Source organism: Onychostoma macrolepis, chromosome 04 (assembly GCF_012432095.1).
Source record: "Onychostoma macrolepis isolate SWU-2019 chromosome 04, ASM1243209v1, whole genome shotgun sequence".
Classification (NCBI taxonomy): Eukaryota; Metazoa; Chordata; class Actinopteri; order Cypriniformes; family Cyprinidae; genus Onychostoma; species Onychostoma macrolepis.
In genome coordinates, this window is record NC_081158.1 from 13,555,967 (window position 1) to 13,580,453 (window position 24,487).

Below are 24,487 nucleotides of genomic sequence, written 5' to 3' on the forward strand. Positions count from 1 at the left end.
AATAATGCATTGAGATTTAAGTGTGTGGAAGTTTACAATCAGATAATATATACCAAATCCCTCAAGTTCAACAAGGAAACACTGTAAAAAAGGTTGTGAAATTTTGTAAAACATCAAATTTTTGTATATAGAAAAACAAACTTAAAATTTACAGTAATATTTTGTAAATACTAAAAATTATATTGTAAAGTACTACACCAAACAAAACAGTACATTTTACCGAAAGAATGTTAAGATAATTCTTTCTATATATACAGATTACTGAAATTTAAATAGGAAAATACTGTCATTCAGAAAGCAATAGAATGTAGATAAAGTTACAAAATGACTGTGTTAAAATAATAATAAAACTGATAGATTTAACAAATTCATGTTATCTTTACTGATACAAATATGTACAGGTACAGCAAAATGTTAATATTAATGGTTTCAAAAAACAGGTGACATGTCTGAATTGAGTGTGCCTAATAATATATCAGTATATCACAATGCCAGTCCAATATCACAACGACAATGGTCCAGTCACCTGATAAAAACATCACAATAATCCACAAGTAAGCTGTTTTGACTCTCATTTTGACAGCACACATTCACTGCAGAGGATTCATTGCTGAGCAAGTGAAATTCTCTTTTTAGATGCAGTGGTGCTTTAGCTGCTGGTGCCTGATAAAGGGATGTGATGACTTTCCCAAAAGCATCGTAAGCCTAAGTACATAGTAGACCCATTGCCACCGATGGATCTACGATCAACTTAGGCTCACAATGCTTTTACGATGCCTCTTCCTCAGTCTAAATCTTCTAAAATCATTCATCTTTTTATGGAACAGTACTCTAACATTTTCTAACTGGCACATCAATCCTTTTCATGGATTGATTAATTTCTTTTCAATAAAAATTACTTTCTTCAGTCAATTCCTGACCATGCTCCAGAGTTGGCTGACATCTCATTACCTGGTAGTTACATGACTCGGTGACCTAGGCATTTTCAGTCACTATTAATCAATGATCCAGAGTTTGTCAGAATTATAAATAGCCATATTGACCTTTTTATTTCTATCGATATAACTCCTGATGTCCCAGTATCAACAATATGGGAGTCATGTAAAGCCTTTCTTAGGGCGAAAATAATCTCCTATGTTACTCACTTCAATGAACGTGCCACAGAGAAGACTTCCAGTCTACTTCAAAAAATTATCTGAACTTCAAGATATAGATAAACGTACAAACGTACAAATAAAACCAAATTCAATCTGTTAACTACTAATAAGGCAATTTTAGCATTAAAAAAAGTCTTGCTTTAAGCATGAGTTTGGCGATAAAGTAAATAAATTATCTCATCAAATTTGTCAGTTTTTTAATTCTCATCATATTACTCAAATTCTTACCCCTTGTCATTAATGAACAATTTATGGATCTCTACGTCACTCTTTATTCTTCCTCTTCTTTACAGCTGATGAGTCTTTACGATAGTTTCTTTCAGTATTTAGTAGGGGTGTCAATGTTAACGCATGCGATTAATCAAAAAAATGTAACACGTTAATATTTTTTTAACACAGATGAATCATTTGATAAGGTTTGACCCTAACTTCTTCCCGTCATTGCAGCGCGGAAGGTTATCTATCATTGTGTGATGAGGGTACAGCACCAGTTTTGCCAGGGTAACGGCACAAGTGGGCTATTTTGAAAATACAGTCGCGGGAAAAAATGACAGAGCCGTGGGTTGCGGCCCAGATGGATTCCCTTCTGAATTTTTCTAAACTTTTTCTGATAATCTGTCATCTCTGCTGCTGAACATGTTTAACAAATACCTCATTTCATGTTTTCTTTTCTTTAACCTTGCGCCAAAAGACCCCCTTTTATACAGTAATTACTGTCCCAAGAATACTTTTTGTACACAAAGAAAAAAAAAAAAAAAAGACTTTATTCAACAATATTCAACAGTCTCCTCTGTGTTCGCGTAGCACCATTTTGGAGAATATCCGCTGGACGTAAACTGCGTGTGCTGTTCTGTGTCAGTAGCTTCATAACATTACAGTTGAACCACTGATGAATTATTCTGAAGATGTTTTTTATACTTTTCTGTGCCTTGACAGTGTTAATTTTTTGGCACAAAAAGTCACAAACCTCCCAGTTTTCACCTAAAATATCTTAAATTAAACTTTAAACATATAGGCATCTGTGTAACAAAAACAACAATAACAGAAACAGCTTATATATTTGATGATAACTTCGCTCCACTGATTAATAATTTAGCTTAAGATTTTAAGTGTTGGTCTTTCCTGCCCTTGTCTTTAGCTGGAAGAATTAATTGTATTGTACTTCCTAAATTATTATATATATTGTTATTATTATATCTTTTTCAGTGCCTCAACCATGGATGAAGCTTTTGCCTCTTAGAGGAAATGCGGTCCTCTCTTCTTTGCTGACTTGTATATTGATTATATTTTTGCATCCTTTTCACAGTTAACTTATTCTAAAAAAAAATCATTTCTCTTAGATATTTATAGGTTCAAGATTTCATGGGCAAACAATTTCCCAGACAAACCTCCACCTTCCAAGATAGAATTCTAAGTGTTAATTCATGTCTAAGTCTATTTCAAAGTTGTACAGTGCAGTCTTCTTTTTCAGTCTACACTTTTCGACTCACTACGTATAATTTGGTCCCAAGGTATAGAAATAGAGGAAGAGACTTCTCATTCTCATTCAGGTCCATTCCTCTTCTATTTGTGCTTGTAATGGAGTTGTCCACAGAGCACACTGGTCTAAATCTAGACTGGTTCGCATTAATCCTGCCATTGACCCCAAATGCGATTCTGATCCTGCCCTGCCCTCTCCTAATTTTGGTTGTCTGTTTTCAACTATCTCTCAGTCATTTCCTCTTCAAATATTCAACCCTCACAATTGGCCTGTTTGATGTCCTGCCTGATAATTATTTTCTATCCCAATATTTTCCTGATTTTATTGCTTTCCTTACACTGCTGGCCAGACAACGTTCTGCTTAACTGGAAAAACTGCCATCCCCCATCACACTCTCGGTGGATTAATGACACCTTGTATTTCATTAAACTTAAATTTGATTCTCTCTTCACCGACCCAACACATCATTGTCTAAATTTTGGAGGCCATTTTATCATGCAAACTTTGCAAAATCTTTAATTTTCTGATTAATCTTTTGGCCTCCAACTAATAGATTTCCTATTACATTGATATTTAGAATTCAGTTTTAAGTGCACCTACTACATTGTTTGTCTTAGTATTTCCAGCTTTCCAATGTTATCTGCTGATAGTATGTATATATCAATGGCATTCCATATAAGCTGTGAATGCTCCACATACCCAGGTCATTTGAGAGAATAAGTTCACAGGTTATTAATATAAACATGTTTATAAATTGATCCCTTGTCATTTAGGAATAAGTACGTAAAATGATTTATTTGCCAAACGGCAGTGATTTTCTGTAAATCTACATTAGTTACAGAAGCTTCCAGGCGAGAAGATTCTCCGCAGCTTTCTCGTCTCCGCCATACCGCTGTGACTCTTCAGGATTGTAGCACATTCTCATTGGTTTGCTCGCATGCGGCTGATTTCATGCGCAAGGTAAGCTGTCCGTAAAGCACTCACCCAAGCAGAAAAATGTGCTTTTGCTGTCAGATCTCTTGCCGAAAATCACATTGTGTTTGATGCAAAACCAACTCGACTAAATCAAAAAGAAAAAAACGAATTTTTAAATAGTATATGTAACTGTATATTTTTATGTTTTCTCAAGCAAAGCAAAAGTCCACTGAAAACATATCTTCTTACATTTTTGGTTACAGACAATGTATGTTGAAGATATAGCCTACGTTATTGTCAACGTGGTAAATTTAAAAAAATGTTTATAAAAACGTGGGCTATATAAATTTTAATAATTACAAGCAGGAAAAGAAAGAAACAATCCTCATTTTGAACATTAAGATGTTATTGTTCCCTTTGTTTTGCATATGCTTTGTGTTGCTTGTAGTTAAAGTCCTTCTCTAATTTTATTGTTGTTTGCAACTTGGCAATATTTTAAAGATATTATTAATTTGGGTACTTTGCATATTGGAGTAGTGTCACCCGGGTGGAAGTTTTAACTCCTATTTACTGGGAATAAAAATTCATTCAGTCGATGCAGAGACATATAGACCGGGGGAATCTCACCACCCTCTGAATATTACGTATCATAACACAACTGTGTGTAAACGTTATTTTTGGCGGTTTTTACTTGGAAAACCAGCTATATTTTTTCTAGTATTCGGATAACAATGGATAAACCTGAAACGATAGAAGGATTTGGAGATTCATTTTATTTACAAATAAGATAGGAAATGTGCATACTTTTAAATCGACACCTGCCACTGTGGTTCTTATTTATTATCTGTGATCCCTCTTTGAGTGTGTTCTAAAAGCTGATGGGGGCTGGGGGTGGGTCTTAAATCTTATCACTCAGCATGCCCAGTTAAAAAAATATATATTACTGCTCGCCACTGAGATACACACACACACACACACACACACACACATTAGGGGTTTAACGGTACATGTATTCGTACCGAATATTTTCGGTACAGGTCTTTCAGTTTGGTACGCATGTATACCAAACAAATACTGCAATGTTTTAACCACTGCACGAATGGAACTTTGTTGGAAACTTACTGGAAACTTACTTCACTGGATACTGTCTCATCTTCCAAATTCTGTGCAAATTTTCACTGGAAATTCAAACAGTAAATGCACTCTTTAATGTGGTGTGACAGATCGCTGTATAAACGCCTCAGTTCAAATGACAGTGCGGAGTGCGATCATCCCCTCCTTACTACTAGTTTTAATGGGAAATAAACATGAATGAACATCTCATGCCTCATGCAATCGCTCAATAAGTGTTTCAACCATGGAAAGACGTCAGTAAAGCTAGTAAACAAAATGTCACATAGCATTTAATTTACCTCTGCAAGTCATCAGTGTCCACAGCTTGTTAGTCTGCTAGAGAAATTAAGAGCATTTCTCAAAATATTATATAATCATATTTTACTTTTAAATGTATGTTTAGCCACTGTTAATATATTTCAACCACAAATATAATTTTTTTTTAATTTAGAAATTATAAAATGTGCAATTTACATGTTTGCATACATTTTAAGTTGATTATTAGGTTTAAAAATAATTAGTAATTAAATTTAGGTTTGGGCTCTGTTATATGTAACCTTTAGTTTAGAACATAAGTTTAGTTAGATTTTTATCCCCAAAATGTTTTAATTATAATTGAATTTATTTAACCCTTTAACACGTACGATTACCGGTGTGATTAGAACGTTCAATGTGTCGTGATAAACAGCTAAATTTACAAATGCTTTCGAGCTTTTTCTGGCACTGAAACTTTCTGGGTTTGCTGGAATATTTTAAACTTGTGTGAAAAGGTTAAAGAAAGGACAATTTGTTCAGTTAAACATTAAAAAAAAAAAAAAAAAAAAGTTTAGTTTTTCCCCCAGCTGTATCGAAACCATAAAACAAAAAAACCCGTCAAAACCAAGGTACGTACCGAACTGTCACGTTTGTATACCGTTACACCTCTAATATTATATATATATATATATATATACACACACACATACATACACTGTATCTATATATTTATTTTATTACTTCCATTACTTCTTGTCATACTTTTGACAACCTTATATTGACAACAGGAGGTTGTTTGAATTGTCAGTGTTGATAAAGTCAGATTAGTATTTAGAATTTCCATGACAAGTCAAGTCAGTCAAGTCACCTTTATTTCTATAGAGCTGAGAAAAGCAACTTTACAGATGTTCTACTGTCTGTAAAAAATCCACATTAATAACATTTAAAATTGTTATCTCGAGGGAATTTTCATGTGTTACTTAAGGTTTCCTTTTCAGATTAAACATTTTTACGCTGTTGGCAGGCTGAAAGAGTTTTCTCCAGTGTGAATTCTCATGAGAAGTTTAAAACCTGTTAAACCTGGACACCAACGCACTGAACACTCTTTGCTTGCACGTGCCATTGTTTACGAATAGATTAAATGAAAAGGGACAAAATTAATCTTGACAAACTATACAGTGGGTACGGAAAGTATTCAGACCCCCTTAAATTTTTCACTCTTTGTTATATTGCAGCCATTTGCTAAAATCATTCAAGTTATTTTTTTTCCTCATTAATGTACACACAGCACCCCATATTGACAGAAAAACACAGAATTGTTGACATTTTTGCAGATTTATTAAAAAAGAAAAACTGAAATATCACATGGTCCTAAGTATTCAGACCCTTTGCTCAGTATTTAGTAGAAGCACCCTTTTGATCTAATACAGCCATGAGTCTTTTTGGGAAAGATGCAACAAGTTTTTCACACCTGGATTTGGGGATCCTCTGCCATTCCTCCTTGCAGATCCTCTCCAGTTCTGTCAGGTTGGATGGTAAACGTTGGTGGACAGACATTTTAGGTCTCTCCAGAGATGCTCAATTGGGTTTAAGTCAGGGCTCTGGCTGGGCCATTCAAGAACAGTCACGGAGTTGTTGTGAAGCCACTCCTTCGTTATTTTAGCTGTGTGCTTAGGGTCATTGTCTTGTTGGAAGGTAAACCTTCGGCCCAGTCTGAGGTCCTGAGCACTCTGGAGAAGGTTTTCGTCCAGGATATCCCTGTACTTGGCCGCATTCATCTTTCCCTCGATTGCAGCCAGTCGTCCTGTCCCTGCAGCTGAAAAACACCCCCACAGCATGATGCTGCCACCACCATGCTTCACTGTTGGGACTGTGTTGGACAGGTGATGAGCAGTGCCTGGTTTTCTCCACACATACCGCTTAGAATTAAGGCCAAAAAGTTCTATCTTGGTCTCATCAGACCAGAGAATCTTATTTCTCACCATCTTGGAGTCCTCCATGCGGGCTTTCATGTGTCTTGCACTGAGGAGAGGCTTCCGTCGGGCCACTCTGCCATAAAGCCCCGACTGGTGGAGGGCTGCAGTGATGGTTGACTTTCTACAACTTTCTCCCATCTCCCGACTGCATCTCTGGAGCTCAGCCACAGTGATCTTTGGGTTCTTCTTTACCTCTCTCACCAAGGCTCTTCTCCCCCGATAGCTCAGTTTGGCCGGACGGCCAGCTCTAGGAAGGGTTCTGGTCGTCCCAAACGTCTTCCATTTAAGGATTATGGAGGCCACTGTGCTCTTAGGAACCTTAAGTGCAGCAGAATTTTTTTTTGTAACCTTGGCCAGATCTGTGCCTTGCCACAATTCTGTCTCTGAGCTCTTCAGGCAGTTCCTTTGACCTCATGATTCTCATTTGCTCTGACATGCACTGTGAGCTATAAGGTCTTATTTAGACAGGTGTGTGGCTTTCCTAATCAAGTCCAATCAGTATAATCAAACACAGCTGGACTCAAATGAAGGTGTAGAACCATCTCAAGGATGATCAGAAGAAATGGGCAGCACCTGAGTTAAATATATGACTGTCACAGCAAAGGGTCTGAATACTTAGGACCGTGTGATATTTCAGTTTTTCTTTTTTAATAAATCTGCAAAAATGTCAACAATTCTGTGTTTTTCTGTCAATATGGGGTGCTGTGTGTACATTAATGAGGGGAAAAATGAATTTAAATGATTTTAGCAAATGGCTGCAATATAACAAAGAGTGAAAAATTTAAGGGGGTCTGAATACTTTCCGTACCCACTGTATATCATTCAGAAGGTCTAAGCCTCAAGCATCAACGATAGATCTCTGTTTTTCAATGGAAAGCTTATAAGGAATGTATTTGCTAAATTTGTGTAAGCAGTACACATCAAAACATGCATAATAAAAACGCAGTACATACCAGATTCATCGTAATAAGTCACAAACACATCCCATAGAGCACTTTTAATTCAACGAAACAACGTTGTAATAAGGATGGTAATTCCTTTGTTTACGTCTCATTTCTTCTGGGAGAGTTATTGTTTGTATCCGTTATGGAATAACTTACGCTCAAAAAAAATGCATCTTGGTAGTAAAAAGCAACATGGTTTTGTAGCATACAGTGTCTCAAACAAAATGAGACCAAAAAAAAAAAAAAAAATAGTCAAAGATACGCAGAATATTGTTTATTTGAATTCTGGCGCTCTCTCGTCACGGCTCATGACACACCTGTCACCTGATCGGGTTTTTTCTTTTTTAATATGTGTGTGTGTTTTGTGGGGAATGTGGCTGTATCTGCCTGATTACATCTGTATGACCACACATCAGCGTGTGATTACTGACTGTATGACAGCTATCAGTGTGAATGTGGTCTATATGAATGGCCATTAGAGTGTGATTATTGACTATATGGCCGGCCATCTGTATGAATATCATCTGTATGACCGCACATCAGCATGTGATTACTGACTGTATGAGCAGTTATCAGTGAGAATGCTATATAAGTCTGGCAATCAGAATATGTACTTGGCATACATAGTTAATTGTTTTTTTTCCTTTTTTATTACTCAAATTATTGTTATTGTATTTTTCTAGTGCCCAAATAAATCACTTATACGATGTCTAAGATTCGGTCTATTGTTTTATACTTGAAAAACTATGCAGTGGTATGTATAATGACTAGACATAGTCTCATAAAAATGGTTGCAGGAATCTTATTTTTCATGGTATCTTCTTTAGATTTAAAATATAAACTCATGAGACATGTGACTTTCAACCCATTACTTTTCTGGATTGCTCCAGGACTGATTTCATGTACTTTTATATGAAATAAAAAAAATTCAAGGCACTTCAGTGTCTATAACTTTTTATTTTTTTGAGCATTATCAACTCTGGATGATGGATAGTAAAGCCCAAGGGGTCTTCTTTCCAAAGACACCAAAATTGTTTGTGTAGCACACTGAAGTCAGAAAATGTTACAATTTCAAGCTAGGTAGGTCATTTTCAGCTGTGAGTCCCAAAATGGGGGGTGCAGGTTAACAGGTTAAGGTTTCCATATTGAGGAAAACTCTCTCCACACTTATGGCATGTCTAAGGGTTCTCTCCAGTGTGAGTTCTCATGTGCCTATTAAGGCTTGTTTTATGATTGAAACTTTGTTCACACTGCTGGCATGTGAAGGGACTCTCTCCATTGTGTACTCTCATGTGGACTGTAAGGTTTCCATGTTGAATGAAACCTTTTCCACACTGAGGGCATGTGTAAGGCTTTTCACCAGTGTGAATTCTCATGTGCCTTTCCAGATCCATTTTACGAGTGAAGCTTTTTTCACACAGCTGGCAGGAAAAAGGCCTCTCTCCATTGTGTATTCTCATGTGGACTATTAGGTTTCCATGTTGACTGAAACTTTTTCCACACTGAGAACATATGTAAGGATTCTCTCCAGTGTGAGTTCTCGTGTGAATATTAAGGTTTCCTGGTTGAGAAAAACTCTCTCCACAGTGTTGGCATGTGTAAGGCTTCTCTCCAGTGTGAGTTCTCAAGTGCCTGGTAAAGTTTTCTTTTAGAGTGAAACTCTTTCCACACTGAGGGCATATGAAAGGCTTTTCTCCAGTGTGAATTCTTATGTGTTTGTCAAGACTTTCTTTACGAGTGAAACTTTTTTCACAGTGTTGGCAGGGAAAAGGGCTCTCTCCAGTGTGAATTCTCATGTGGACTTTAAGATTTCCTTGTTGAGCATAACTCTTTCCACACTGAGGGCATGTGTGTAGGTTCTCTCCAGTGTGAAGTCTCATGTGAGCAGTAAGGTGTACTTTTTGAGCAAAATGGTGTCCACACTGAGGGCATGTGTAAGGCTTCTCTCCAGTGTGAACTCTCATGTGCTTGTTAAAATTTCCTTTTTGATTGAAACTTTTTCCACATTGTTCGCAGGTGAACGTCTTCTTTCCAGAATGAATTCTCATGTGGTCTCTAGAGTTTCTCTGATGATTGAAACTCTTTTCAACCTGAAAGCAAGTAAAACTTCTAGGTTCTGTCTCTTGAACTCTTTTTTGTGTGGAAGTCTTTTCAGTTGGAGAGCAAGATTTTTCTCCAGTTATGAAATCATGAAGATTCTCGTATTTATCTTCCTCTTCATTTTCATTAAGTACTACTTTCTCCTCTTTTGGTGCCATTAGGTCTAAGGTGAAAAGACAAAGAAAATTTTATTGCACAAGACAACAGATATCAAAACATTTAGATATGTAATGCATCAGGACCATATGGCAGAGGGACATTGGTGAAAAGAATCGACTCAGAGAAAAAAAAAAAAAAAAGTGTCAAGCGTTTTGTTGGGGTGTGGTAAATGTATAAAAGAAGCAAGGGGGAAGTTCACTCAATATAAGATTCTTCACAGATACTACCACACCCTGGTAAGAATTTATGTAGGAAATGCCAGCTGGAAACAGGTACATTTTTACATTTGTATTTAGGAATGTAGTCTTGTTAAACCATTCTGGAATCAAGTTATGGATGTCTTAAGGTGGTGGTATGGCTCTAAAATATCTTTACCCCCTAAGCTGTTAGGTGACTAGTCTCAAATACATAATCTTTCAAAGCATGTATTTTCTTGTATTATGATGTGTATTACATACTATGGTATTACAATGGCAAGTAGGATTATTTTGGGGCACTGGAAGACAGTGAAGGCAAGAGGTGGGACGTGGATGAACCTAATGCCAAGTTCACACTGCACGATTTTAGCCCTGATTTTCACTCGCCGACAGGTTTTGCGAAATCGCTGACAAATGCCCGAAATCTGAGGCAAACTGGTGCTCGTTCACGCGAGTGACAGTCACGCAGTGTGAATCAAAGACGCGATCTGAGAGAATAGCAAATGCGTCGCTGACGCCCGTGAAATATTTGGCATGCTAAATATCTGGACCTATTGACTATTCAAAATCCTGCTGTGTGAAATGAGTTCTGACTGAAAAATACGTCAGTGAACACCTACAGCCAATGAGAGAGCAAGATACAGGGCAGGGGGATGTTCGGGAGGACCTTTATTTATTATATATATATATATATATATATATAAATATATAGAGAGAGAGAGAGAGAGATAGATAGATAGAGAGTGTTCTGGCATGAAACTCTAGATGGCGCAGTCCAATAGGTCTAACTCAATCTGACCTCATGACATCATTATCATATGGCACAGCTGATTGGTCTTGTCCTGTATCAGTTGCCAATGAGTTCACTGCTCAATATTCATATAAGTTCATTCGATAAGTGAATGCTCTTTTAATCCATATCGCGGTGTATATTTGCGTGGTCTGCCTAATTGATTACAAAAATGAGCAACCATAAACAAGTTTAAACTAAGTGTCATGCTAGCAGTTTGCATACATCGGCGTAATCTCAATGTTCACGTTCGTTATTTCTAAGGTCAATGTTTTCATCGTGATGAGTGTGTGGTCGATTTCAGCTGCACGCAGCGTCAGAAGCATGCGCTTATCGCATTCATATCAATGACAGTGTTGCGGAAGAAGGGAATTAAGAGTTATCGCTTAAGATCACTATATATTGTTGATGTAGTCCTGAATGAAATGCATTATGGGTAGTGTAGTTCGGAGAAATGTGCTCGTGTGATGTGTGCTCTAGCGGTGTAGTTCAGAAATGGAGATAGAACGTTTATATTTTGCTTTTATTTCAGTTCATTCAAGTCAGTCCACCCAGGGGTTTTGTGCACTGTGACCTTGATAACTTTTATCTACACAAGAGAGTAAATGGCACGCATCGGCTAACTTTGTCCGTCTCATCATTGCATGAACATGAGCTGTTACGCTGCCACTGGGACTGGTGAAGTGTAGAAAATAACAGCAGATATCAAATGACAAAATTATGATATTTGCTCCGTTTGTCAATATTACTGTGCCGCCCTGGAGTTATACGGTATTTTGCCTTTGTTTTACTGTCCATTAAAATCTGACGCATTTAAATTATGGTGTAACTAGTGTACTTTCATACATCTGTCGGCACTTCCTTAGACAAACAAATTAGATTGCGATCTAACAAACTGCTCCATATGACAAAGCACTGTAAACAAGCAATGACTAGATAACTTGGCAATAACAATTAATTGTAAATAATTTTAAAATGTTTTTTTCTTTTTATAATGCAGGTTATTCACTCAGTGCCAGCTGTCAATCTGGGGCTGACTACTTCTGCACGTGTGAGGACTTGAATGCCGTGACAGCATAACATGCATCACACAGAAAATCCGTAACAGCTCGCAATTAAATTATTTTCCTACCTTTTCTTGTAACTCGATAAAAATCCATGGCAATGATCATCATCGGAGATGTTTAATTCACAATCATTCTGAGCATTATTCCTACTTGCTGGCGTTCACATCAATCCACAAGTCTTTCTCATAGGTTAGGCTATTTTCATTCATTTCGATGTAAAAACAATAGGCTAAGTTATTGTCAACATGCCTAAGTGGTAAATAAAAAAAAAAGGAAACAATAAAACCCTCAGAACATTTTGAAATTTTATTTTTACTTTTGTTTTGCGTATTTTACAGTTAAAGTCCTTCTCTGATTTTATTGTTGTTTGCAATGTAACTTGGCGATATTTTAAATATATTATTATTTTTTATATTTTGCATGGTCTGTTATTGGAGTAGTGTCACCCAGGTGGGAGTTTTAAATCCTATTCACTGAGAATAATAAAAAATAAAAATCATTCAGACGATGCAGAGCAGGCATCAAATTTGAAACGAGCTCATTTAGTGGATAAAAGTGTACAATTTATCCGTTTAAACATTTGTTATGTTATCTATGTTCTATTGTGAATAAAATATTGGCTCATGTGATTTGAAAGTCTTTTAGTTTTCATTTTATTCAAATTTTAAAATTTTAAACCCAACATTTCCGGAATTCGGGTTGTAAATGTTATTTGGTGGTTTTTACTTGGAAAAGCAGCTATATGTTTTTCTAGCATTCAAATTATTATGGACAAACCTGAAAAGATAGAAGAATAATTGGAGATGAATTTCATATACAAATAAGGTCAGAAATGTGCATACTGTTAAATTGACACCTTCCATGGTGTTTCCCTCTCTGAGTGTGTCCTAAAGCCGACGAGGACGGGGAATCTTAATCTTAGCACTCGGCATACCCGGTTAAAAAAAATGATCCGCTCATCACTGTCATATACCTGCTCTGGAGGGCCGGTGTCTTACAGAGTTTAGCTCAAACTTAATACACCTACGGGAAGTTTAAGTTCTCATCTCCGGCCTTTAAAACCTCCTTTCCTACAGAGTTTAGCTCCAACCCTAATCAAACACACCTGTACATGATAATCAAGTCTTCTTTATTACTAGAAAGCTAAAGGCAGGTGAGTTTTATCAAGGCTCGATCTAAACTCTTCAGGAAAGGGGACCTCAAGGGCCAGTGTTGAGAACCACTGTGCTTCACCATATTGCTAATTCTTAAAGGGGTTAGCGGATGCCCATTTTCCACAAGTTGATACGATTCTTTAGGGTCTTTATGAAAAGTCTAACATATTTTTGGGCATATTAAAATTTTTTAATAGTAGAGTAAAACAACACCCTTTTTACCTGGTCAAAAACAGCTCTGTTCACAGCAAGCCATTTCAGTGCATGTCACTTTCAATGCTAATGAGCTCTGCTCACCCAGTCCCTCTCTTCTGTGGGATGACAAGCCGTTCTCATGAGACTGTAAACTTTAGTCGCAGAACTTGCTAACTAGCACATTATAAGTTAAGGCGACATGCAAAGATTCATAAACTTATACTCACTTTTTCTGTAGGTAAAGCTGGATTACGAAATATTCACGTGAACACAGACACATTTAGGTAAATCGGGAGGCGCATTCCCTTCAAAAAAAAAAAAAAACCTAATCCACTGCGTCTTCAGCAGCTCAGATGTCGGGAGTAAATGACAACTGCTTTGTTCATTATTAGGGCTGGGTTTTGACAAATTTTAGGATTCGATTCAATTCCGATTATTTTGGATACATATCAGGTACAGTACATGACAAATTTCTCAAGGGAAAAAAGACTGAACTAATGCTGTAAAATATACGAGTTAGTTGGTACTACATTATAATATTGAAGGTTAAAATTGATTTGTGCTGCCAACTGATTAAATTGCACTTAATGAAGTTTTTATAATAATTAAGTTACCATTACTTCAGTTAATTTTTTTTTTAAATATGCACATTTAAATAGTGGCTGTCATAAAAACTTGGGACAGATTTTTTCAAACATTAAAGAACAGTAAACAATTATAATGAATGTTATATGGTGCATACATTTAGAAAAATGCTCCTCTCTACAGTTTATTTTTCTGGATAATTAACGAGTTTATGGTCACCGAATATGCTTTCTGAGGTAAATGTGTTGTTACATGAATTGTTTACAAGCTGTTATATTGACGTCTTTGCGTGGCTGAAACACTGTTTGAGCGATTACATGACAGGACACAGATTGTAAAGTTGTACTCTTTCTTTTAATTTACCTTCGGATGTTTAGTCATGTTTATTTTATGCTGAAACTGGTATTAATGTGGAGGAGATGAGCAGTTCACGTGCACCTCGCGCTGCCGCGTCTTTGAACTGAGGCGCTACAGCGATCTGTCACTCCACAATAAACAACGCCAAAACGAGGATTTGAATTTGAAATCTGAGACTTTGTTTCATATTAAAAAAGTACCAACGCACAATGCTTATTGTGATTTATTGGATGGGAGGTGCACTTCAATGTTCCATCCATTACCTGAAAACCGGCTAGACTAATCGATTCTTGGGACTTAAGAATCGATATCGTTTCGTAAAAATGAGAATCGATTAAAATCGAAATATCGATATCTTTTACCCTGCCCTATTCATTATTACATCCAACAACAAAACACCTCATTCGCTTAGGACACAATCTTGTCTACTCCTTCTCCAACATCGAAACATGGGTGGACTGATGACCGCTCACTCAGGGCGGGTCAGTGCTAAAACAGCTGTGTCAGTCAATAGTCGTGGGAAGGGCCTGTGCAGAAATATGTCACTCTGCCACTCTGATTCAAAAACCTTCAAGCTGGCATTTAAACCTTTTATTATTATTAAACGAAAAAAGGAGATAGTGTCAATAATGAATTAATTAATGGTCAATAAAGCAAAGTTATCATTAATGTGAGAATATCTGGGTTGCGGCAGGGCAGCTGCACTATGTAACTTAGATGTAAATTTAATAAATGTAAATGTTCATAATTTTGGCTCTGTATGCTACCAGAACAGAATTAAAAATAAAACAATCAATATGAAATTTTAGATTAAATTTAAGCTTTAATTCAAGGGGTTGAACAAAAATAAAACACAAAATGCTTAGGAATTACAACCATTTTTACACACAGTCCCCCCATTTTCAGGGACTCGAATTGGACAAATAAATAATAAAATAAACATAAATAAAATGTTCATTTTTGATATTTTGTTTAGAATCCTTTGCAGGCAATGACTGTCTTAAGTCTGGAACTCATGGACATCACCAAAGACCGGGTTTCCTCTTTTGTGATGCTTTGCCAGGCCTTTACTGCAGCTGACTTCAGTTATTGTTTGTTTGTCTTTCAGCCTTTAGTTTTGTCTTCAGCAAGTGAAATGCTGCTCAATCGTGTTGAGATAAGGAGACTGACTTAGCCATTGCAGAATATTCTTCAAAAACTGTTTTTGCTGTATGTTTTGGGTCACTGTCCATTTGTACTATGAAACGACGTCCAATCAACTTTGCTCCACTTGACTGAATCTGGGCAGACAGAAGCAGCCAGTTGAATTCTAAAGTGTACAGGGATATACATATCATCAATGAACACCACTGACCCAGTGCCACTGGAAGCTATGCTCATGCCATCACTCTGCTCCACCGTGTTTCACAGATAATGTTGCATGCTTTGGATCATGAGCTGTTCCAAGCCTTCTCCACACTTTTTTCTTCCTGTTATTCTAGTGCAGGTTGATCTTAATTTCAGCTGTCCAGAGAATGCTTTTCCAGAAGTGGTCTGGCCTTTTTTAGATGTTTTTGGCATCTAATCTGGCCTTGTTTGCACCTTGTGGTGAACCCTCTGTATTTGCTCTCGTGAAGTCTTCTCTTGATTGTAGACTTTGACAGTGACACGTCTACCTCCTGGAGAGTGTTCTTCTCTTGGCTGGATGTTGTGAAAGTGTTTTTCTTTACCATAGAGAGGATTCTCCGATCATCCACCACTGTTGTCCTCTGTGGATGTCCGGGCCTTTTTATGTTGCTGAGCTCACTAGTCCGTTCCTTTTTTTTTTTATTTCTCAGAATGTACGACACTCGGAATGTTCCTGCTATATCTCTGATGGATTTGTTTTGTTTTTGAAGCCTAAAAATTGTTTGTTTCACTTGTATGGAGAGATCCTTTGACCGCATAATGTGGGTTCACAACAACAGCTTCCAAATGCAAATGACACACTTAGAATCAACTCCAGACCTTTTACCTGCTTAATTAATGTAGAAATAACGAAAGAATAAACCCACACCCGTCACTGATACAGCTTTTGAGCCAACTGTCCAATTACTTTTGGTCCCTTGAAAAAGGGAGGAGGCAAATATGTATACGGTCAACAGCCATATCACCCTGCAGCCCAAGACCGGTTGCCCATGGAAGCTAAGCAGGGCTGAGCCTGGTCAGTACCTGGATGGGAGACCTCCTGGGAAAACTAGGTAGCTGTTGGTAGAGGTGTTAGGGAGACCAGCAGGGGGTGCTCACCCTGTGGTCTGTGTGGGTCCTAACGCCCCAGTATAGTGATGGGGACACTATACTGTCAAAAGAGCACCGTCTTTCGGATGAGACATTAAACCGAGGTCCTGACTCTCTGTGGTCATTAAAAATCCCATGACACTCATCGTAAAGAGTAGGGGTGTAACCCCGGTGTTCTGGCCAAATTCCCGCCACTGGCCCTTGTCAATCATGGCCTCCTAATAATCCCCATCCACTTGATTGGCTCTATCTCTCTCTCCTCTCCACCTGTAGCTGGTGTGTGGTGAGTGCACTGGCGCCGTTGTCCTGTGGCTGCCGTCGCATCATCCAAGTGGATGCTGCACACTGGTGGTGGTTGAGGAGAGACCCCCCACATGATTGTAAAGCGCTTTGGGTGTATAGCAATACACAATAAAAGCGCTATATAAATGCTTCATTCATTCATTCATATTAAAGAGCTGTAGTTCCTTAACATTTCCTCCAATTTTTATGAGAATACCCTCAAATTAATGCTCAGAGTGTGCACTTTAATCCCATATTCATCATATAACTAACTTGAATATGTTTTGGTCATCAGCTAAAATAATAAAAATTGTCCCTGTGTCCTAATATATATGGACCTAGTGTTGGGTGGTATATCAGTTCATACCAAATATCTGTTTATTTTTCTTATGATATGAATTTTTTAAATACTGCAATACCGGTGTCATTTAAATAACGTTCAGAACGCAACACTTATATTTTAGAGGGGTCTCTTTTCACTATTGCATTGTGGCGAGGACACAGCTGTATGTGTTACTAAGCGTTCAAGTTCTGAAGCTGTAGAACGTGATGACACAGAAGAACTCATCCACAATATCCACCGCCTGCTGCCATCAGCTCCCGCGTCTCACACACACACACACACACACACACGCGTGACTTTAGCACTATATTTAGCAACTTTCAAACCCTTTTAGCGGCTTTTTTCCATAGAATGTACAAACTGACAAACCTAGCGACTTTTTTGGATAAACCTTAGCTATGGTTCAGTTGGAAGAAGTCGCCAGTACTGCCCCGCGAGCGCGAGATCTGACTCCCGGTGCAGTGTCGCATCTCTCTGCATCTGTTCTGTGCAGTGAGCAGCAGAGAAGCACCGAATTCAGCAGTCATACAGCAGCAGACTCGTCAGTAAATGAGTGCAAAACAGCATTTCCAAGAACCTGCCACTAACTGACTGTTTGGAATTATAAATAATGAGCATAGTTCGTCTGTTAATATTATGCACTTTTTTGTTTGTTGTTTTAATTTTTTTTTAGTTTGTTACACATACGCAGGCAGTGCACTGCATGAGACAAAGTAATATAGCCAAAACCACCGCACAGCTGCTCTTTAGTGTAACGTTAGATGCATGTTGATTTTAATCAGACGATGTCGCGATTATAAATGAAAGTGACTCCTGGTTAACATGTATTAATGGGTCGTGTTTAGTCACTATTTAGTGTGGAATTTTCCTACAATATTCGCTCATCATGACAGTAAAATAGGGCATTCTAAATTAATCTACTGCAGTTTTTCCTCTCAATCAGTAAAAAATGTGGTTAACACCCGGTCATGCATGAAAAAAATAAATACCATCATATACCGTGAAACCGGTATAATTTTGAAAAATACCGTGATATAAATTTTTGGTCATACCGCCCAGCACTATATGGACCTGACTATATAATTATTGTTGTATACTGTACATTTGTTTGTAATGTATAATATGTAAATGTCATCCAATATGAGTACAGTACCAAAGATTTTGACAATAAAGGTGATTTGATTTTGACCCGCCCGGTCTACAATAGTCAGAATATTAACACTTATTGTAGATGTACCGTAGTGATTCAGGATTAGAGAAAAAAAAAACACTTTCAGGCTCCATCTCGCGCTCTCACACTTCAAGTAAAATTCTCACTAAATTCAAAATTGACCTGAAGAAATTTAAATTTTTGTATGCATTCCACTTATCCTTATGGTTCAAAAGTTATTAGCAGAATATGAATGCAAATTTGGCCTATTGGTGGCACTAGAGAGTTTGAGACAGAGACTCCAAAAATGCTATGCTTAATATTGAGACTGTCCTTTATTTGTGTGCCAAATTATATAACTTTCCCGCAAGAGGTTCTATGAGCTGCCATTGACTTCCAGAGCAGAAGAAGAATAAGAGTATAGCTGCAAGCAGCAATTATTGGGGCCAACCACTACAGAAGCAAGGCAGCAAGCATCAGACCAACTGCAGTGTTGTAGACATGAAAGAGTTTTGCATTTTGGGGTGCATTGGAAGAAGAATGTCAATGGATACAATAGGTGCCATTGCACATTCGGTGCTTGGTCCCTAAAGAATAAAAATAGAGTTTAATTAAGTTAAATGGGGCGGGGCTAGGGTTGACCACCCCACCCATAACTGCTACTTCTGTCTCTTTTTTTCATTACAAGATGTGCAATTATTTAGTCAAAAGACCATCTTTATGGCCACATCAAACCGGAGACATTTCAGATGCGCACTCCGCTTCACCTCAGCACCAGGTGCAAGTCAAACAGAACTGTGCTTGTAGCTCATGCTCTTCAATTGCACGCACAAAGGCGCAAGCACGCACTATAGCCTGTATCATTTCAAATCAAAGCGCAAAATAAACTACAAACAATGTCGTAGTCGGCTAAGTTAACAAAAATTTAAACTGCCTTAAACTGCACAGGCATGTAATATGTCATATAAGTGATAAGAACATGTCTCTGAAATGGATTTCCAAACTGTCCTGGAGCAGCACTGTCTCCCTTATCTAACACACCCGATTCAACACGTCAGTTCATTAGTAGAGACTTTAAGACCTGAAGTGGGTCAGATAGGTTAAAGATAGTTGAGACAAAATACAATGCGTGTCAGATCCGAATCACGTTCAGCTCTTAAACCATAAATAATTTTCGTAAGTTTGAACTTTTTGTCTTGTTTTAAGCCCTAAACACACTGCACGAGTTTAAATTCTAAATGAAATATAGATGAATCCTTAAAGCTACAAAAGTTATTGAGTGTTTGATAACTTTATTCAATTTCTGTATACCTGTATTTCTGCTGAAGGGCACAGGTATGACATTTATTATAATGGGTTCATGTGAAGATTGTTTTAAGTTCACTTAAATTTGAAATTATTTTTAAAGTCTAAAAAATTTGAAATTATTTTTAAAGTCTAATAAATATTAAAATTGATAGCGCTCGATTATACTGTAGTGTTGACTGGCTATAATCAATGGTTAAACATCAGTAGTATTGGTATCAGTGATACTGTCCTTCATTCATAAAAAAAGATGCCATTAAACAAATATTAAAAATATACTGTATGTTGTTTGTACATTAACTTGAAGATTGAATGTGAAATTATTGCAATAAAAGTATATTTAAAAGTTAGGTGGGATTAGTCATGATTTCAGAAAAATGTGCGATTAATTTTTTTTTTTTTAATCAAATGACAGCACTAATTTAGACATGATCAATCACTAGATTTGTTTAAATATTAAATTTACAAGAAGTTGGTAAATCACATCCTAATGTTTTTTTAATGATACTTATACAAGCACACGCCATTGAGTTTTAATGAATGCAAGCATTTCCTGAATTTAACCCAAGAAAAGTCTTTAAAAAGTGCTAAGAAAAACAAGGCCAACTGAACTGATGTGAATTCATACTGAATCAAGATCGAAATTGACATTTGTGTTACTACCATGCCTCCCTTGGTAGTAACACAAATGTGTTCAAAATAGTTACAACCAAATTTTACAACACAAAAAAGTTACACAGTGGAGCTTTCGAAAAGTGCATTAAAATAGATGCAATACAAAGTCCCTGAACATAGAATAGAAACTTATTACTAAAATGTTAACCAAGTCAAGTTTAATTATATTTCCCCACAAATATATTTGTTTCATCATATGTCAGGGTTTGGGACACAAGCAGGACAGAGGCTCTCATCTCATATTCTCATGTTTTTTAATATATATATATATATATATATATATTCCACAGCAACTTAACCCATTTGTCAAGGGTCAGAAAAGTTAATTGCATCTTCTGCACAAGCAGAAAAGTCATGCTGTGCTGCAGAGAAAGTAAAACTGAATTACATGATGATAGATGTTCTTTAGTGATTTTTTGTGACCCATTTGAGTCAGAAACATTCAATTGAAATCATCAGTTATAAAATTAGTGCCTGCTGATTGTTTTACTTGCTCATCAAAGCCATTAAAATTTATCTGGTGTCATGTTGTGATCTCAACGTGTCTGTCCACATGAGGCGACCCACTCCAATATCAAATAAAACCACTTTAATTACGACACTACCATTGACATTCTTCAAAACTATCATTCATTTCTGTAGAGCTGGATGTTTTAATAAGAATCAAATGACTGAGTTCAGCTTTGAGAATGAAAACCAACCTGTTTGTTCCTCAGTATCTTCTTTTTTCACTCTGAATGTTTCTTCAATCTTCATGTCTTCACTCTCTACTTTAATAAACAGCATCTTTTTAATCGTGGATGTCAGTTGCTTCAGCAGGAGTTTTTTCTGTGCGTTTGGACACTTTGTCCTGTTTAAGATGAGAATAATTATTAGAGAGAAAAATAAATGCAAGTTAAATCTCTGGGTGTGTCTCAATCAGCTTCCTAGTTCAGTAGTCAGTGCACTGGTAAGTTGATCAGAGTGATGGTTAATGGACTTTAATTACCTTTAAAAAAACTAGAACTACAAATGAATAAAAGAACAATCTTTATTTAAAGTAAACGATTAATATTTAATTATTTGTAGATCACATTTAATAAATTAGACTTATATGCAAATCACAGATGTTTTCATGAATAAGTTTTCATTAACTAGGTTGTTACTGTTAGTTGTTTGATTGTTCTGGTGCAACTTCACACACAAAAAAGTAAGCAATTCATTTCATAAATTTTGTTTTTGTTTAAATTCCGTTTTTCCATCACTACTCGACCGAATTCATGTTAAATGATGAACTGATTCACGGTATAGGGAGCGAAATGAGACGCAAAATTAACCAGGGTTTTACTAGAAATAAAACAAAAACATGGTTACAGTTAAACAATGGTGTAACCACTAATCAACCACGGTTTTGCTACACTAATCATAATTTAACCATGGCATTTGTTGTAAAACTGATTATACAAATGGTAATTAATATGCCAAAAAAAAAAAAACATGGTTAATTTTTTAAGCGATTTTTTTTTCTGTTTCTCGTGTGAGGATGCACTTTACTCACACAAAAATAACGTAATATGCAAAGACAAGCATGACAAATCATACGACATTACATTCAATAATATTTAATTCGCTTGTAAAGACTAAAAGAAAAAAGCATTCATTCTATAATTTTATCAATTTAAACACTATAAATGCTTTAAAAACAAACCTTTCTTCAGCCGAATCACAGACACGGGAGCACAGACACGGGAGCGCAGCCGCGGCGCAGCCTTATGACGTCACATCGCCAGACCAAAATAAAAGCCCTGTATAGTGCAAAGAAATTTACATACAGAAAACAAAGATATATTTACATATCAGATAGTATTCGCATATTTACATATCAGATATAAATATACATGTTGTACAATGATGTACTGAAAATAAAAAATAACTAACAATGAAAGTAATATGTAAAATGCTGCCTAAAAAGCAAAACAGTCATGTCTGAGTGGAAACACACACACATACATTGTTGTGCAACATGCACAGGAACAATTTCTATAAATGTAAATATATTTTAAAACATTAAAATATTCAATTAAATAAACTTAAACATGTTTCATAGAATATATTCCCATTTACTCAAACTGTATGTAAATAAATTAAATCTCCACACATGTAAATGTTTTCATTTTATATAGATTATAATTTGTATTATATTTATTATGAAGGGGCAAACAAAATTTGGACACTGAAAATCTGTAAAAATCTCCAGAAAATGTAACTTAAAAACAGTGAAAATATAAATTGACTTATTAAAGAGTACATTTATCAACACCAGTTCAGCATGAACTAACAAAAATCATGAATGCTCATGATGTTTTCAGCACATAAATGAAAGATTATTCTTCTGTAAGCATCCAGGGTGAAAATATTCTGCACAAATATGCAAGTCTTAGTTGGCATTCAACACAATGCATTTAAATATTTAAGAATTTAAGAACCATCATTAACTATGCACAATTCATCAACTAATCACATGCTTCCCTATTGAACCCGAATCAAGCATTGTAATGCATCAGCTAATCAGGCCCTTCACCAACCCACTTCAATTAATTGGAAATCATATCTTTTTTTTTTTTTTTTTTGGCAATTCACACTGGTGCACTTATGAATAGATGTATTATAGCAAACCAGGTTTAATGAATCTCACACCCAACATACAGCATTATGGTCATTTCACACTGCCACAAAAACAATAAAAAAAAAAAAAAGCGCTTATTTTGTTTTGTTTAGTCAGTGCTTTCACCCTCTTGGAGTATAGCAGTGTCAATTGGCTTTTAGGTGCTTTGGAGAAAACAATGCTATATATATATATATATATATATATATATATATATATACACACACACACACACACACTCCAGCTTCACTTCAGCGGCAGGAGCTAGTCAAACAAGCGCGGAAACCGGCACACGCTATAGCCTGTATCAATTCATATCAAAGCACGAAATAAAGTGCATGCAATGTCGTGGTCAGTTAAGGCATGAAGTTACCAAAAAGGCTATTAAAACTACATGCCTTAAAACTGTGCGTGCATGTAATATGTTATATATGAGTTACATTAAGAACATGTCTGTGAAATCGTTTTCAAAACTGTCCTGGAGCATCCAAGCACTGTCTCACTCATCAGCTCATTAGTAGAGACTGAGGAGAGAGGAATTAGGGGGGGATGCAAGGGACGCGTCCCTACCAATATCCAGCGACTACCAAACTGTCCCCAGCAATAATTTTGATCAAACAATTAAATATATGTATATGTTTTTGAAATTTCAGACGCATCTGAAAGGTCATACCATTGATATTATACCTAAGAAGTTAAAATAAATACGTTAGAAAACTGCGCGCGTTCAAGGAAGCACATTTAATACATGGGAGGAATGTGGTCGCACACCGGACGAAATGCGCAGCGTCACATTTAGAACAACTCACAGGTATTGCACACAATTCAAAACAGTGAATATAAAAGTTCACTTCAGAAATTAACAAAGGTGCATCAATGAGTTTTGTTGCACCCGTACGATCAGCACTGGCGCCCCCCAGGGTTGTGTCCTCTCCCCACTACTCTTCTCCCTCTACACCAACGACTGCACATCTAAAGACCCCTCTGTCAAGCTCCTGAAGTTTGCAGATGACACCACAGTCATCGGCCTTATTCAGGACGGTGACGAGTCTGCTTACAGACAGGAGGTTAAAGAGCTGGCTATCTGGTGCAGTCTTAACAACCTGGAGCTAAACACGCTCAAAACAGTGGAGATAACCGTGGACTTCAGGAGAAACCCCCCTGCACTCCCCCCACTCACCATCATGAACAGCACTGTGGCTGCAGTGGAGTCATTCAGATTCCTGGGCACCACAATCTCTCAGGACTTGAAGTAGGATAATCACATTGAGTCCATTGTTAACAAGGCCCAGCAGAGGTTGTACTTCCTTCGTCAGCTGAGGAAGTTCAACCTGCCACAGGAGCCGCTGAAACAGTTCAATCCATCCAAATTCATGATTAAAATGCAG

General features: G+C 36.8%; 1 protein-coding gene across 4 annotated transcripts in view; it reads right to left on the minus strand.

Moving 5' to 3' along the window:
• Nucleotides 1-22,315, minus strand: part of LOC131538969 (gastrula zinc finger protein XlCGF8.2DB-like) — a 38,103-nt gene extending 15,788 nt beyond the window's left edge. For 2 of the 4 annotated variants that reach the window (XM_058773192.1, XM_058773191.1), the window contains exons 1-2: nt 22,143-22,315; nt 21,157-21,305 (exon numbers count right to left, since the gene is read on the minus strand). In XM_058773192.1, coding sequence (XP_058629175.1) covers nt 21,157-21,241 — 85 coding nt within the window. In that variant the 5' untranslated portion in view covers nt 21,242-21,305; nt 22,143-22,315. Of the gene's footprint in view, nt 1-7,675; nt 10,104-13,529; nt 19,911-21,156; nt 21,306-22,142 lie in introns of those variants that run through there. The other 2 variants (XM_058773189.1, XM_058773190.1) reach the window with 2 other exon arrangements.
• Nucleotides 22,316-24,487: the final 2,172 nt, after the last annotated feature.